The 17585-nt window shown below is 35.5% G+C and overlaps 1 protein-coding gene across 3 annotated transcripts in view; it reads left to right on the forward strand.

Moving 5' to 3' along the window:
• Positions 1-15608, forward strand: part of TBC1D15 (TBC1 domain family member 15) — a 71741-nt gene extending 56133 nt beyond the window's left edge. For 2 of the 3 annotated variants that reach the window (XM_068971981.1, XM_068971982.1), the window contains 6 exons: positions 4381-4481; positions 8657-8756; positions 9589-9686; positions 11611-11727; positions 13034-13120; positions 14434-15608. In XM_068971981.1, the coding sequence (XP_068828082.1) occupies positions 4381-4481; positions 8657-8756; positions 9589-9686; positions 11611-11727; positions 13034-13120; positions 14434-14655 (725 nt within the window). In that variant the 3' untranslated portion in view covers positions 14656-15608. The remainder of the gene's footprint in view (positions 1-4380; positions 4482-8656; positions 8757-9588; positions 9687-11610; positions 11728-13033; positions 13121-14433) is intronic. The other variant, XM_068971980.1, reaches the window with a different exon arrangement.
• Positions 15609-17585: the final 1977 nt, after the last annotated feature.

Below are 17585 nucleotides of genomic sequence, written 5' to 3' on the forward strand. Positions count from 1 at the left end.
GCAATTGGGTATTTGTCGTGTTAAACCCAAATGAATCTTGAACTGCGAGTATATTTTCTTCACTGTTTGTATCTGTGAACCAAGAGTTCTTCTTGGCTTCTTATATGTGGGTTAGGGAAAGATGTAAACTCTTGAGGATCTTGCAACATCAGCCCCTATGACAGTAAGTGAATATCACAGATTTCTCTTTAAAATGTGAAATGTGCCCAGTCCTGTTGGCTCACACCTATAATGAACCCCAGATTGGATCACTGAAAATACTAGGGACTGGAATGCTTCTCAGGTGACCGAGTGTTGTCCTGCTCAATTTTGATTGTATTAGCAGCCTCTTTTAAGAAGTGGATTAATAATCCCAGTTGTATGAATAAAGTTATATTGATTTAGAGAGTGACTCAGGGCTGCATAAGTAGTAGATACTGGACTGGGGGTGGAGGCCCAGCTCTTTATTTCAGGCTGGCATTTAAAAAAAAATATTTTTTTTTTATTTATTTGGCTGTTATGGCATATGGGATCTAGTTAGCTGACCATGGATTGAACCCAGGCCCCCCCTGCTTTGGGAGCACAGAGTCTTAGCCACTGGACCACCAGGGCGTTTTCTAGGCTGTCATTCTTACCTCCACACGTTCAGCACCCCAACCCATTGCCATTTCAGTTTCTATTAACCACTGTTGGAAATAGGGCTTTTATAGTAGAGAACAAGAGGCATCCTCTCCAAAGGTAATTGTGAGGTAGGGATTAATGTATAGTCTCAGAAGTCGTTCCTGAATGCTCAGTTTTTCCAGGTATTGAGTCCCAGACAAGCTATTTGGATAAATTGCTGTTTCCATTTGTCTATATTAACCCCACATTCTTAAGTTATCTGAAACATACCCAGGGATTTTATTAAGAACTCTGGCATTGAAAGAAGCCAGGGTAGTTTTTGTAAAGCCCTGGGCCAAATTGCTTGCTGTTTGACATGGATTTGAAGTAGCAGACAGTCACGTCTGACTCTGCAACTCCGTGGATTGTAGCCTGCCATATTCTTCTGTCCATGGAATTTTCTAGGCAGGAAAGGCAACTAGAGAAGGTTGCCATTTCCTCATCGAGGGGTCTTCCTGATCCAGGGATTTAACTTGCATCTCTTGCATCTCATGCATTGAGCAGGTAGATTCTTTACCAGCTCCCCCACCTTCTTGCTGTTTACTCATAGTAAAGTAACCTGGGCTGTAAATTTACTCCTGTAGTTGATTTTGTTCTGTTGAGTTGTTTGGCTTCTTAGCCCACAGATGAGGTATTGGTGTGTTTGCATTTAATATAGTCTCAGTAGTGAGGAGGAAGGCAAAAACCATCAAAAGCAGACAGAAGACAAACATTACCAAAAGCAGATAGAAGAACTCAAGGAAGAGTAACTTTTACTTAGTGTAGACTGTACACCTAAGGTGTTTCTGTGGGAGGTACCTATTTTTTTTCTACAATGTATGTTTATAATCATGATCCTGAATAAACAACAGAAGGTTAAATTATACTCAGAATATACTTATTCTGTATATAAGGCAGGAGTGTGTCCAGTAGAAAAAAAATGATTCCCGACACTTAAGATTTTTTTTTTATTTTATTCTCTAATAACTGAATAAGCTTCAGTTAACCTGGAAAATTGACCTATGTAAAGATGAAATCTTTCTTTTCTCTTTAAGAATGTGTACATTAGGATGATGATTTCATTTCTAACACCTCTCAACTAAAACAACTTTGTTACGAAAGTAATTTAGGGGAACTTTTTCAGACTTCGTAGTAGTACTGATTAAGATGTAGATCAGTCAGCACTAGTGCAGAATCTGAACATCATTGAATGCTAGTTTAAACAGCTTTAATCTTTCTTTAATTAAAAGGAATTTGTACGTTAATTCCACCCCCACAACTCATGACATACCCCCAAAACATCATGTATACAATAAAATAGATTTAAAGCAACAAGAGTATGAAGAATAATTTGACTAGTTGATTTAACTAAAACTTACAGAAGAAATACAGTACTGATCTGGTATGAAAGCTGAAGACTTAAAGGATTAAATTAGATTCTTAGAAGTTTTTATTCATTATAACTTTATAATGAAACTCGTTTTCCCCCAGAAGAAAGGTGCTTTGTAAATCTTTTGAATAGCACACTTTGAAATAGTTCTGTTATAGACTATAGGTAGTCTGACCCAGTAAAGTGGTACTCTTTTGCACTTTGTTGAATTCAGATAAATTTCCTTCCTGCTTTGATTGGTTTAGCCTTTATGTTTGTCGTTGCTTTCATTGTGTCATTGCCATGTAGGAAAGTTTTGGTGATAACAGTCTAGTCTTCATTCTAACCTACTTCTTTTCTTAAGAAAAATGTATTAGCCAGGGAAAAAAAAGAAAGATTGCTTATAAGATATTGGCTTATGTAATTATGAAGACTGAAAGGCCCGCCGTCGGCCATCTATAAGCTGGAGACCCAGGAAAGCTAGTGGTGTAGTTTAAAGCCTTCTGAGAGCAGGAGAGCCATGGTCTAGGTCTCATTCCTGAGTCTGAAGGTATGAGAGCCAGGAGCACTGAGGGCAGATAGATGTCTCAGGTCAGGCAACCAGGCAGAGAGCAAATTCAGTCTTCCTCCATTTTTTTGTTCTATTCAGGGCCTCAGTGAATTGGATGATGCCCACTCACACTTCTGAAAGCCATCTGCTTTAATCAGTTCACCAATTCAAGTGCTAATCTCTTCTAGAAAAACCTTTGCAGATACTCCCAGAAATAATGTTTAACCAGACATCTGGGCATCCTGTGGCTCACTCAAGTTGACACACAAGCTTCATCATCACAAGTGTGTCTTATTTTTTTAAAAAGCATCTGCAATAAATTTGTATAAATGCTTACATTTAGGTATCACGTCATATGCTGTTTTTTTCTAGCTCTTTTCTCTAAATGTCTTGGCTACTCCATTGTTTGGCACTGTAATAAGGGACCCCAAGTTTGTGTGTGTGTGCGTGTGCACTAATGTGCATGGAGCAGTACTTTCCCACGGGGTGTAGTGCAGACATAGTGAGGTTGATGGGGATTAGGCGTAGCAGCAGGTGACAGGGAGAGGCTAATAGCAGATAGAACTAGACTTCTGTTCGTAAGGAGATCCTGAAGTGAACGGTTGTCTTTATTACACTGTTAACCCAAGTTTTCTTAAGAGACTTTGGTTTACCTGCTTCCTGTGGTCATTTTTAAAGCTTTCTTCCAAAATAGGAAGAATGATGTAAAATTATGTATAATTTCTTCAGAAATATCCCCTCTCCTTTAAAAATATGCATACTGTTTTAAATGACTTCAGTGCACATAGATTTTGGGGAATGATAAGAATGTAAGTTTTGGTTCTGCAAATGAAAGCCTGTTTTCCTCAGACTGTAATTGGGGGAAAAACTTCTCTGTGTAACTTTAACAAATATACAAGTTGCCAAAGTTGAATGATAATATGTATGTGAAAAGGCTTTGTAAGAGCTCTTATCCCTTGGTTCATTCAGGTCTCTATATTTTAAGTTTGAAATCTAATTGTAAAATAGTTAAGAAAGTTGAGGATTTTTAAGACTTTTGACATGGTCTGGTGAAAAGCAAAACTAAGACTTTCTGTTTTTTAAGGGAGGGGCCTGATTCTTTAACTTTCAATTTTTCTTTTAATCAAGGGCTTTAAATTAGTGTCATGATTGAGAAATTGTAAGAGCATCAAGAGAAAGATGGTTGAAATGGTAGCTTTAGATACAAAATATTGATTGGATTTAAGTCCATTTGCTAGCATTGATTGGGTTAGAGTAACAGCAAAAGGAAAAAAAAGAGAAATTAAAAGAGGTAATTTTGTTGTGGTTATTTTTGTGTGGATTACCAATGTCTGGTTGCTAAATCAGTTGGACCCTTTTTAGGTCTTATTTCACTTGGCTTATTCATGACAGTTTGGTGGTGGTGTCTACTCTGACCTTGCAGCTTCCTTCCCCTTGACTTTTCCAACATTCTTCTCCCTTGCTTTCCCCACATTTCCTCTTAACTGTTCTTTCATAAATCTTCTTTGACTATGTTCTTTCCAGTTTGATGTTTCTCTGGGTTTCCCATCATCCCTCTTTATCATAATGCTTTTGCACATAATTTTTTAGTATTATCCTCTCCTGATAGTGATACCTACACTGAGACACACAGCAGTTACATATCTGCTTTGACCTCTCAAGCACCTCCCATTTCTCACCTGGTTGCTAGATTTCCTCCTCATGGTTTAAGAACATCAGTATACACAAGTTTGTGAAACCCGAAAAAGATGTAATTTTAAGTGAGTTGGTGGAGATATGCATGGATGGATACAGAAAGTTTAGGTTTTTAGAAGTATGATTAGTTTTTCTTGTTTATTTTAAGGCTATGTGCAAGGAATGAGTGACTTACTTTCACCTCTGTTATATGTGATGGAAAATGAAGTGGATGCCTTTTGGTGCTTTGCCTCCTACATGGACCAAATGGTAAGAAGAGAGATTCCTGCTTTTACTCAAACTAATTTTGAATATTTTAGTTATATGATAATCTTATTATATAAAATGGATGTTTATATTTAGCCAGTCATGGTAGAACTTTAAAAGAATTGCTCAGTTGTTTGTTACTTTTCAAGAGGCTTGGAAATGCTGGTAATATTTTTAATATAAAAAGTAGATAGTAAGTGCCTATAGAAGAGGAATAATCAGGATTTAATATTGGTAAATGCTTATGATCTGCAGAAGGGTAATGAGTCATAGAATATTGATGAAGTAGATGATTCAGTTCTTGTGAGGTAGTTTCATTTCATCTATTTCAGAGATAAAGCTTAGTCATGCCGAGTAATATCCTTACCTTTTGTGAACATTTTAGATTTTATCATTATAGTGACTGATTTTTCTCCAGATGTTTTTGAACTATTTGTTACATTGACACTTTCTTAGTTTTTTCATAAGCATGTGATTATTAGAGTTGAACTGTCTATATACATATTATTGCAAAGAACATTTTATCTATTATCATTGATGTATCTTAGAGACAGAGTTCTAGGACAATAGTACAGAGAGAGTATTAACAGGAAAATAAAATAGAATGGTCTTCTCAAGTAATCTTTAGAAAGTGGAAGGGGGAAAAAAAGCAAAGGGGCTAAGAGGAGATAAAAGCATATGAAATCCAAAGACCTGACTACATAGGTCTCTGTACTTCTTTCAAAATAAAGTTAATACACTTAATGCTGGCCCTTGATGGTCGGATATTGAAATGGCTTGCTTGTAAGTGGATAAAGATTTCAAATATGTAATCATATGCAGTGATTCCTTGTAATATTGAGTCTGGGATACAGATGTGAAACTTTTTGATTGCTTCTGTTTTTTGATGACTTCTGTTCTTCCTCTCTTGCTTGCCTGTTTCTATTTCCCCTTCTAATTTGTCTCAGTTTTATCTGTTTCCTCAAGTCTCTCCTCCATGGTTCCAACTCATCATTACTTCGCCTAGTTCTTTTCCATACTTAATAAGATTTGATAGTTTTAAAATATTTTTTTACTATTAAAGTAATAAATAGTCAAATTATATAGTCCTTTACCATGAATTAATATTTTTGGATTATTTAGAAAGATTATTAATTGCAGTAATCTGGTAAGATCATAGTTTGTCTTCCTTACCTTTTTGATTGGTTGATTTTTACCTGCCTTCTTAGTTCCATATACTTAGTTCCATAAGTGCTCTAGAAACCTGAGGCATTTGTTATAAAGGTCTGTACAACTGATAATAATTGTATAAAAACTGTTGTTTGCTTTCCTTGTGTTTTTGTTGTTTATCCTCTTTTCACTAGAGCTGGTATGATAAAGAGGTCATGTCTTTGTTTAGCTCGTTCTGTGATATGCTTCCAGAATTTTCCTGATGCTTGACATGAGGTGTGTGTTCAACAGAGTTTTGTAAAATAAATACATGAGTATTTCCCCAGTGCTTAGTTTAGATCTCAGCTTATAGTAGGTTTTCTAAGTATTAGTACAAATGTATGGCATTTACTTTTTCTGTCATTGTTCAGTCGCTAAGTCGTGTCTGACTCTCTGACCCCGTGGACTGTAGCACTCCAGATTCCTGGAGTTTGCTCACATTCATGTCCATTGAGTCAGTGATGCTACCTAACCATCTCATTACAGTAGTGGTTTTCATAAGAGCTAATACTGGCATGTTCAAATATATTATCTTGTGTGCTAGATACGTATATACATGCATATGTGTGCATGTACTTAGGCCTCAGATGTAAAGACCACTTTCTGAGCATCTTTAATACACATTTCACAGTCTATTTGTCATTTTTGTGTATGGAGGTTCAAGTTCTTTGTTCTGTCTTTTTCAACAGTAGATGTTCTCTGTTTGCCTTTTCCATTGACAGCGGTCTGGGGATATTTCTAGTCTTTATTCTAGAAAGATTTCTTAATGTCTGCTAACATCTTTTGTGTCATAATATGAAACATAACATGAAGCATTTCATAATATGAAAGGGCAGTAAGTTACAGTCAAAATAGTCTGCACAATTATTCCCACTGCATTGTTACTGTTTTCGTGTGCTTGAATCTGTTCTGCTGTTTGATTCCTTCTTTTTGTTTTACAGCTTTATTTCATGTAAGTTTTTACTACTTTATGGAGGCTGAATCCAATGTCTGTGGATTCACTTTTGCTGGTATTTACTCACATCTAGTGTTGGTCTAGGCATAGACTTCTGTCTGTTACCACCATATTATAGAAACAACTGCAAAATGATCTAATGAACTTCCTTATAGCCAGCATTCATTTTGCCATATAGTTTTAACTTGCCCTTCCTTCTTACCTCCTTCGATATATGTATGTTTGTGTGTATATACACATACCCATACCTGTGTATATGTACACACACATATATGTATATATGCACACATGTACATACATAGGTAATGTACATAACACATTTATTTATAGTTAGACTTGAAGCCCTCTGTGTATCCATTGTCGACCTCCTTTTCCTTTCTGCAGGAATAGCTACTTCTCTGAAGTTGGCTTCTGTCATTTTGGGAGTACTACTTTTTATAGCAGAGTGGATAGCAGTGGCCACGCCACGTTGTTACTTCCAAAACAATGGAAGCTTTTGGCCATGTCACAGCAAAAATTATACTGTTAATCGAAGAGTTAGTCCTGCCTTTCCCTTTTATTTTCCTGTGGGAAATGTGAAGAAACTATATCCCCAAAACTTGCGTTTGTCTATTATAGCATTTCATTCACTAAACTATTCATATCACTAAAGAGAAACCAGTTTATTGAGAATCAGTAGCCCTAATTTTTTTTTTAACCAACTAATTTAATTGATACTTCTAATAAAGCACTATTATTGTCTCAAAAACTAAAAGAAATGTGAGGGGGGAAAGGATGTTATTCTTAGGCTTTTCACAAAGATTAGGGCAGTAGTTCACCATAAAGGGGTAGGAACATGAGGGTTAAAGGGATCATAATCATAAGAAATCTTTCATTTATTTTGGTGCCCTCCCCATCCCCAAACCTTGACTGAACTTTTGGTAGCGAATCTACTCACTTTCAGAGATTAAAACATTTAAACCACAGTAGTTCTCAAACTTTATGATCTCAGGACCTCGTCACACTCTTAAATATTATTGCAGATTCTAAGAGCTTTTGTTTATGTGGGTTATATCTGTTGGTGTTTGTTATGAAAAGTTCTAGGAAATTTATAAATATCTTATTGTTTAGTTGCTAAGTTGTATCCAACTCTTGCAACCCCATGGACTATAGCCCACCAGGCTCATCTGTCCATGGTATTTCCCAGGCAAGAATACTGGAGTGGGTTGCCATTTCCTTCACCAGAAGATCTTTCCAACCCAGGGATGGAACCTGTATCTTCTACATTGGCAGGTGGATTCTTTACCACTGAGCTACCCGGGAAGCCCAGATATTTATTTATTTATTCATTTAAAGATAACAGTAAACCTTCTGAAGTTTTACATACATTTTTAAAAAATGAAAAATAACTTTTCCAAAACAGAATTTACTGAAAAGAGGGATTATCTTCCAGTTTTAATTTTCTTTTAATATGTAGTATTTAGTTTAATAGGAGACAGCTGACTTTCACATCTGTTCCTGTATGCAGTCTATTGCAGTATATGGCCTTATTATAGCCTTTACAATTATGGGAGAATTTAAAGTGCAAAATGCATAGATTGTTTTAGTATTGCTGTTGTCATGAAAATGGTTTTGACTTCATAGATTCCTTAATGCTATCAAATCATAAGAAATAATTAGCTAATTCTTTAACACTGGACACATATTAAAGCTAAAATTAATTTTACTTCCTATGTTAATTTAAAGAAATATTTAGCAGTAAAGTGATTTGATAAAAGTCTGTATCCCAAATGTATGTTCCTTTCACCCAGGTTTCTTATTTGATATAAGAATAGTATATCAGTCAGTCTACAGCTGCTGTTGTCTGCTTTATTCTTTATCTTAAAAAATTGAATAGTGGGAAAAAATAATCTTTTAGCATTTTAATTACTTGTGATTTTAAAATATAACCAATATGGTGTAAGTCCAACATTTGTCCTTATTTTAATGACACAGTTATCAGTGGTTATGTACTGTAAAATATTTATTAAGTATTACTTGATATTTTTTTTTAAAGCATCAAAATTTCGAAGAGCAGATGCAAGGCATGAAGACCCAGCTTATTCAGCTAAGTACCTTACTTCGGTTGTTGGACAGTGGATTTTGCAGTTACTTAGGTGAGTTGAGTGAAACAAAGCTATACTCAGCAAATTGTAGGGTAATATGCAGAGAGAAAAAATGTAGACTGTATAATCCACCAGTGTTGCCTGGGTTCCTCTGAGGAATAAAACTGTGGGACCAAACTGTCCCCCTTGTACAGTTCAGCCTTAAAACAGTTTATTCATACTATGAAATACGAGTCATCTCTCATTTGTGAGGACTGCCCCTGGGTTGGGAAGATCTTTTGGAGGAAGAAATGGCAACCACTACACAACCCACTTACCTGAAAAATTCCATAGACAGGAGCCTGACGGGCTACGGTCTAGAGTTGAAAAGAGTTGGACATGACTGAGTAACTGAACACACATACTCTCTCACTCCCATATCAAAATCCGAGGAGACTCAAGTCTTTTACATAAAGTGGCATATTATTTGCGTGTAACCTATGCACATCCTCCTGTATACGTTAGATCATCTGTAGATTATTTATTATACCTCACAAATAGTTGTTAATACAATGTAAATCCTTTCTAAATAGTTGCCAAGTGCAGCAAAATCAAGCTTTGCTTTTTGGAACTTCCTGGAATTTTTTTTTTCCCCCAAATATTTTCCATTCACAATTGGTTGAATCCACAGACAGAGAGTCAGCTGTTATTTGGTGGTTTGCTTTTAAAGAATATAGCCTGCAATTCTGAATCGTTTCCTTGAATTAGTAGAAGACAATTAAACTTATAGAACTTTTAAGCCTAAGATGAACAGAAAAATTTGAGTTTGAAATAGGTACCCTATTCTGAGATAATTAGTGTAAGAGAAAGTAAGGTGTTTTTTTTTTTTCTCCTTTTTTTGTAGAATCCCAGGACTCTGGATACCTTTATTTTTGCTTCAGATGGCTTTTAATCAGATTTAAAAGGGAATTTAGTTTTCTAGATATTCTTCGATTATGGGAGGTAAGTTCTTAGATTATTGTAAAAATGTAACACTTTTTATGGAAATAACCATTTTGTTTCTGTAAAGGGATTATAGTGTCCTGGCTAAAATTTCTAAAGCAGTTCTGAAATTCTGATGTTTTGGTCTCTCCTTAAACACTATGTTGAACTGAATATGTGGTCTTGGGAGCTTTTTTCTGTAGATCACATCCTTGTGAGTCTGGGGGCCAGGAGGTTTCCCAGAACCAGTTGTGTAGACCATTTGACCTTGGGATACTTTATGAGACTGTGCTGAATTTGGGTGTAGATTTAAATATAGTTAAGGAAGTTTTGGCAGGCCAGTCAGTTGAGATGGTACTTTATTTGTAGTCTGGAGTATTGGGAGGGAACTGACTTTTGTTCTGCTTTTTAAAGAAATTTAAGTTAGAGCAAAATACTAAGAATAATGTAACAAATATGCTACTATCTGCATTCAACGTATGTAATAATTTTGCCTTATTTACTTCTATCGAGTTGGCCAAAAAGTTTGTTCGAACGAACTTTTTGGCCAATCCAATAGTCTTTTCTCTTTCTTTCCAAGGCAAAAAATATTGAAAGATATAGCTTAGATCTTTAATCACCACCCCAAGCCCCATTACCCTTTTCCTCACTCTGGAGAGTATTCATGATTGTGTTTTTGGTTTATATCTTTTTATTCCATCTTGTACCCAGGGCAACTCATGATGAAAAGCAAGATATATTTTCTTCTCATATTGTCTGTTAATTGTTAACAGATGGCAGTGCTTTCGAAATAGACAATTGGTATGATGACCGTCCACTACCTTTTCTTTATAAAAGTAAAGGTGACAGAAACTTTGCCAAGGAAAGAATGGGGAAATACTCTATTTGAATAATAAGTAAACTTAATATGCAGTGAGTATCCTGAGGCTTTTACACCTGGAGGTTGATTCCTCTACTTTTGGAGGCTATGCTCCCATTAGAGAAGGTGATCCACTAACTGAAGGATCCCCACTTTCTGGAGGAGCACTTCTTTGTTTGAAATTAGAAGGAAAACTTACATCTTCTTGACCTAGAATTGTACTTTAAAGTTTATCAATTTCATTAAATTAGTATCTCAGCTTCTTTTTAAAAGTTTTCAATAATTGTAATAACTCCTTAATCTGTGTTTACCAAATAAATTAGGACTTTTAATGAAATCTTTGAGGTTAATTGCATTATAATTAACCTTTCAAAAATGGATTTAGTCTTAAAATGATTCTACTTGGTTTATTTTTAGTAAAAGAAGTAAAAACATTTCTGGTATGCTTTAATAATATTGTTTACATGAGTCTTTGATCTTTCTAAAAAGATATTAAGTACATTAACCAGAGGAAATTAAGACTTTAAGTTTTAGGACATTGATTAGGAAGAAATGATCAAATGTTGTACACATTTGGGTATAAATTTGGAGTGGTTGATTCAGTTTTTGTCACAATTAGAGATATTCTGATTTATTATATAATTTGTTGTTTAGAATGTAGAGCTACCTCTGGGTGTTTTTGATTCCATGCAGTGTATAACTGCATTTTTATTCCTATGATGTAGCTTTTTCCCCCACCCCAAGAAACTGAAGATGATTTAAAAATGAAAAACTGAAGGTTCAGAAAAATATTGAAAATACCTCTAACCCTTACACCTTACCCATATAGTATTGATTAGGCTCAGTGCTAACTGTAGTCACCTAAAGAGACATGTTTGGAATTCATCATAATTCATTTATTGTTTGTGGGTAAAGGTAAGACTTTCATTCCCCACACCTCATTTCTTAACTAGAAAAAGAATGGACTACTCCATCTAGGCAAGTTCTGCTTTGCATAGAAGTCATTCAGAATTGAGCATCGTTATCTATGAAGGAAATATTTTAGAATTGATAGAGTTTACTAACTATGTGTTCTGTTTTCTATAGGTAATGTGGACTGAACTACCATGTAAAAATTTTCATCTTCTTCTCTGTTGTGCTATTCTGGAGTCAGAAAAACAACAAATAATGGAAAAACATTATGGCTTTAATGAAATACTTAAGGTAGTTATTCTTTTAATTTAGATTTTAATATTTTGACCCTTTCCTCTTTTTGTTGGAAAACAAACATTTCCTTGGAGTGTTATTGAATCTCTTGAGTGCCTTAAAATTTTATCAATGGTAGTCAATACTAGGACCAGTTTTCTGAGAAGGACAGTTCAGCAGGTTGAACATGTTGGCCAATCATTTTTTTCCTTGCTAATTAGAAAGAGAAACAAATGAGACAAATGCTCTTTTATGTTGTTTACTTTTCTAAACAAAGTAATACTTTTGCTTATAACTTTGAGATAGTAGACTTGGGACAGCTGCTGGATTTATGTTCCATAAGCTTATTATTAATAGCTGTTCCTTAGCTTTAAAACTTTGAAATGCTCTAATGAGGAATATATTAAATTTCCCATTTACTTGTAGTCTGAGGGTATTTTGTTTTGAGGATTTTGTCTACAGTGTAATATAACTAGTATGACACCACCCTTACGGAAGAAAGCTATGAAGAACTAAAGAGCCTCTTGATGAAAGTAAAAGAGGAGAGTGAAAAAGTTGGCTAAAATTCAACATTCAGAAAATTAAGATCATGGCATCTGGTCCTATCACTTCATAGCAAATAGATGGGGAAACAGTGGCTGACTTTGTTTTGGGGGGCTCGAAAATCACTGCACATGGTGACTGCAGCCATGAAATTAAAAGACGCTTGCTCCTTGGAAGAAAAGTTATGACCAACCTAGACAGCTTATTAAAAAGCAGAGACATTACTTTGCTAACAAAGGTCCATCTAGTCAAAGCTATGGTTTTTCCAGTGGTCATGTATGGTTGTGAGAGTTGGACTATAAAGAAAGCTGAGCACCGAAAAATTGATGCTTTTGAACTGTGTGGTATTGGAGAAGACTCTTGAGAGTCCCTTGGACAGCAAGGAGATCCAACCAGTCCATTCTAAAAGAGATCAGTCCTGAATATTCATTGGAAGGACTGATGTTGAAGTTGCAACTGTAATACTTTGGCCACCTGATTTGAAGTACTGACTCGTTAGAAAAGACCCTGATGCTGGGAAGGATTGAAGGCGGGAGGAGAAGGGGACGACAGAGGATGAGATGGTTGAATGGCATCACCGACTCAATGGAAATGAGTTTGAGTAAACTCCAGGAGGAGTTGGTGATGGACAGGGAGGCCTGGCATGCTGTAGTCCATGGGGTCACAAAGAGTCGGACATGACTGAGCGACTGAACTGAACTGACTGAATATAACTAGTAATAAATTGTGTAATAGAGTATAATAGTGTTTCAGTTTCAATGATTTTACTGATTTATTCTAGCATATCAATGAATTGTCCATGAAAATTGATGTGGAAGATGTACTATGCAAGGCAGAAGCAATTTCACTACAGATGGTAAAATGCAAGGTATACAGTATTTTAAGTAATCAAAAGATTTTTTGTCTGTATGATTTTGGTGGATTGAGGTCACAAAATTTTTCTTTTTAGAAGTTAAATTAGTTGATGGCAGACACAAAGCATTGGCTAACATTTGTTTACCATTATAGATTTACAGCACTTAATTGAAAACAATTGAATAATTATGCTAGGAGACAAACAGTAATAAGACAGAATGATAAAAGTGATGAAAACACTTTGGCAACAACAAGAGAGGCTGTAGAAGCATTGATGTATTATCAAATTAGTGAACACAGAATAGGACCTCATATTAAATATATAGTGTCTTCAAGTAAAGACAGATGCTAATCAGAAATAATTAAATGAATATTATTTGGTCAGTGTCATTACATTTATATCAGTCAGGCTCTTAATTGTCTCTAAAAATAAGGCAAGTTTGAGGTGTTATGTCCTGAATTTAAACCAAACTATTATACTCTTGGTGTATTTTGGTTTTCAGATTTTTAAGAGAATTCTTATTTAGTCTTTGTGTTATTTGTTCATGGTTCCAAATATTTTTTTTGGCTCAGTTTTTTTCTTTACAATTGTACATATTTATATACTGATGGCTGCACCGGGACTTCATTGCTGCCTGGGCTTTTCTGGTTGAGGGCAGTGGGGACTGCTCTTCCTTGCGGCTCGCAGGCTCCTCCCTGCGGGGACTCCTCCCTGCGGGGCTCCTCCCTGCAGGGGCTCCCCTGCTTGGGGAGCTCAGGCTTGTGGACTTCTGTGGCTGCAGCACACGGGCTCGCTAATTGAGGCTCCCAGGCTCAGTACTCGAGATGCACAGGCTTAGTTGCTTCACAGCATCCGGATCAGGGATCGAATCCGTGTCTTCTACATTGGAAGGTGGATTATTTACCACTGAACCAGCAGGGAAGCCCTGTTTTAGTTCACTTTTACAAATATTTATTTGATAGCTGTTCTGTTCAAAATTTGTCAGTGATACTCTTCAAGTTTAAGGAACATTTGTGTATTGAGGGAAAAGAATGAAAGAGAATGAAATAAATGCAAAATGTTAGAAAACAGTGTGTTTGTGGGAGTGGTGGGGTGGGGTGGGGTAGGGTGGGGAGTGGCTAATTCAGAATAGAAGATCAGAAAACCACTTATTAAAAAGAATGGTTTGGATTTCATTTCGAGTGGAGAAGGAAGGTCTGAGAAGGTGCATAACAATTGCACTGTTGGAACAAATGTTCGATGTTATCTTAAATAGAAAGTGTTCATTTGTGATTACTTTTCCTCTGTGGTGAATGATGATTTTATATTTGGTTCTTCTTGTTCAGGAGTTGCCGCAAGCAGTTTGTGAGATCTTGGGGCTTCAGGATAGTGAAGTTACAACACCAGATTCAGACAATGGGGAAGATGAAAACGTTGGCATGACTATTGGTCCTCCATCTGCATTTCAGAGTAACTCGTTGCCTGTCCTTACTGCCAGTGGAGGCAGAGATGACAACCCAACAGAAATACCCATGTCCCCAAATGTCAGCAGATTAACACCTGCATGATCATTCTTTGAAGAGACACTTTGTTACAACTTTTTTTCAAGTACTTGAAAGGTGGAAATTTGAAATCTTGGTATTGATCGTGCTTTAAGGTTTATGGAAAGAATGTGTACTGATGTTCTTGCATTAAAGCTTTACAAAGATTTAAACTAATTATTTTTGTAGTTACTTCTACCAAATAGCCTTTCCTTTTCAATAACATTCCTTAGTATTTTTTATAGCTAAGTACATTTTATTTTCTTGCTGATGAACTGGAATTGGAAAAATAGTACAAGTGGATGAGTTGGAAATTATGCACTTTGAAAACATTCACTTTGTTTACTCCAGGTTTAGCAGGTTTGGATTTGATTAAATGCTGAGCCTTTCTATAGCTTTCTAAGCTGAGAAGTAGGTTGTGGCCCAGTGATGAAATGAAAGAGTTTATTTTTCTCTCTTGTTTACAAAAATACTTAGCTTAAATATTTACACTGGTTGAATGTGATTTAAATTGGACATTTTCATCAATGCAATTTAATGTGTAGATAAAGAGCTATTTCAACCATAATAAGTGGATTGGCAGTATATTTTTTACATTGAACTTTTCTTCACTTGTATATAAAGACTGTATAAGTACTTATTTATGAGTATAAGAAAGGATAGGCATATTTTCTTTAATTGAATAAACTTGACTATTGATTTATATAACCTGATTTCACAAAGTAAATACATAGCTTCAGTATGAGATCTTTTTCAAAGCTATTTTCTTAACCAAACATTTATTTCAGGAGACTACATTCAACCCCATATCTGGTGTAATTTTCAGGTTAATTGCTTATAGTCTCATTTTACTAATAATGTTTACTATCTTTCCTAATAATGCATTAACTGATTAATCAGGTCTTTAAATTTTTATGAAATACTCTTTACCAAAAGCTTACGTCAAAAATTTCATTATACTATCATGAGTCTCAAAATAATGCTCTTTTGTATATGAATGAAGCTGTTGTTTTTACCATGCAGTGTTGCATGATTTTAAGTTATGTGTAATGAACATAACTGATTCCATTTTAATTGTAATTTGTTTACTTCTGTACATATCATTAAAATAAATTTGAAGTTGAAATGGTGTTTTCAGTTAAATTGCACTTGGAAATAATCTGCTAGTTCTTCATCAGAAGAAGAAAACCCTGAGATAGACCCTAGTGCATCTTGTATCTTTATATGATTGAAACAGTCATTTGAATGAGTTGTGGAAAGAAGTGAGAAACATGACTCTTTTATAAAGAAACTTTCTATTAGCATGAAATTGAGTATAGTATTACCTTGGAGGATATAATTATCTGAATCAGTAAAGCAACTTCCTACAAGTGAAGTTAGTAATGTAAAATAAAAGTTACATAGTTCTAAAATGGTCCACTAGATAGATTCCCAGCACCCTGCCTCCCCGCGGGCCCCCACCTCCCCGCACCCCAGAGAACTAGGGAACCAGATGAACTTTTTCTTACTTGAGCTTTAACTGACAATCATGACAGTAGAACCATTAGATTGTAGTTTTTAATATTATATGTGTGTTATCTTTCATCAGTTAATAATGAGTAAGTCTATTCAGAAAAAAAAGTAAACTGATCAAAGCTCAGTATCTCCAGCCTTTCATTTCCTGCTGTTCAGGAAATTGCTGAAAACATCTTGATGTCCTTCTTGTTCTTCCTGGACAGGGACTTTTGGGGAGATTTCCCCCCCCCCGCCCCAACTATGTAATATAATGTCTACTTCAGAGTTTTAAAAAATCTTAAGACATTTAGTAAGTTTAACTTTTGTGAAGTTTTATTTTTAAAACTACTTGTTAAAAACATTTTTACTAAACATGTAATATTTCTCTTTGGTCCATTTTTTATATGTAAATAATACAGTGCTAAGTAAAGTCTGATTTAATCCTACTCCTCAGAACCAGCTAGCAAATAACCATGTAAACTCGAACTGTTGATATTGCTAAGATAGATACAGTTCAGGTAAGGGTCTTAGTGTGACTTTTAAAAGAATTGTTTGTTTTAATTTTCACAAGGGGCTCTGTCCTTGCCAATAACACATAAAATATTGAAAGTGAAAATGCAACTCCGCTCAGTCGTGTCTGACTCTTTGCAACCCCATGGACATTCCATGGAATTCTCCAGGCCATAATTCTGGAGTGGGTAGGGTAGCCTTTCACTTCAGGGGATTTTCTCAATCCAGGAATTGAATGCAGGTCTGTCCTGGTTGCAAGCGGATTCTTTGCCAGCTGAGCCACGAGGGGAGCCCAAGAATAATGGAGTGGGTAGCCTATCCCTTCTCCAGCAGGTCTTCCCGACCCAGGAATCAGATCAGGGTTTCCTGCATTGCAGGTGGATTCTTTACCAGCTGAGCTATATTATGTGCTGTAAAAAGTGTTTTCAATTCTGATAGGAGTCTATGGGCAATCTTTTTGTATTGAAGATTTAGAGAATTGCCATTGTATATTGTATTGCTTGGCTTAAATTTTGACTTACAGTTAGGTAGACACATCCTTAAGTTGTTTTTTTTTTTTTTTTAAACTAGTTCCTTGATTTCCTAAGGTGGATTTGCCCTAGTTCTGGTCATCATTTTTAGTAGAAAGTGATGACAGTCAACTTTGACTATTTTATGTAGGTTCTTCCTCTGTTCTTACATTTTGAAGAGAAACTTTCAGTGTCATTTTATTTACGTGAAACAGGGTTAAATTTGAGATGAATCTGAAAGTTGTTTTAATCAGTATCTAATGTCATTATCTGACAGTAAACATCTGTACTTACTATACTGAGTTGGCCAAAACGTTCGTTAGGGTTTTCTGGTAAAAAAACCATCTTAGGGAAAAACCTGAAAGAACTTTTTGGTCAACTCGGTACTTTTAAGATGAATACTGCCATTTAAATGATAACAGTGTATTTGGCCTGTCCTCCCTT

This window comes from Capricornis sumatraensis, chromosome 4, assembly GCF_032405125.1.
Source record: "Capricornis sumatraensis isolate serow.1 chromosome 4, serow.2, whole genome shotgun sequence".
NCBI lineage: Eukaryota > Metazoa > Chordata > Mammalia > Artiodactyla > Bovidae > Capricornis > Capricornis sumatraensis.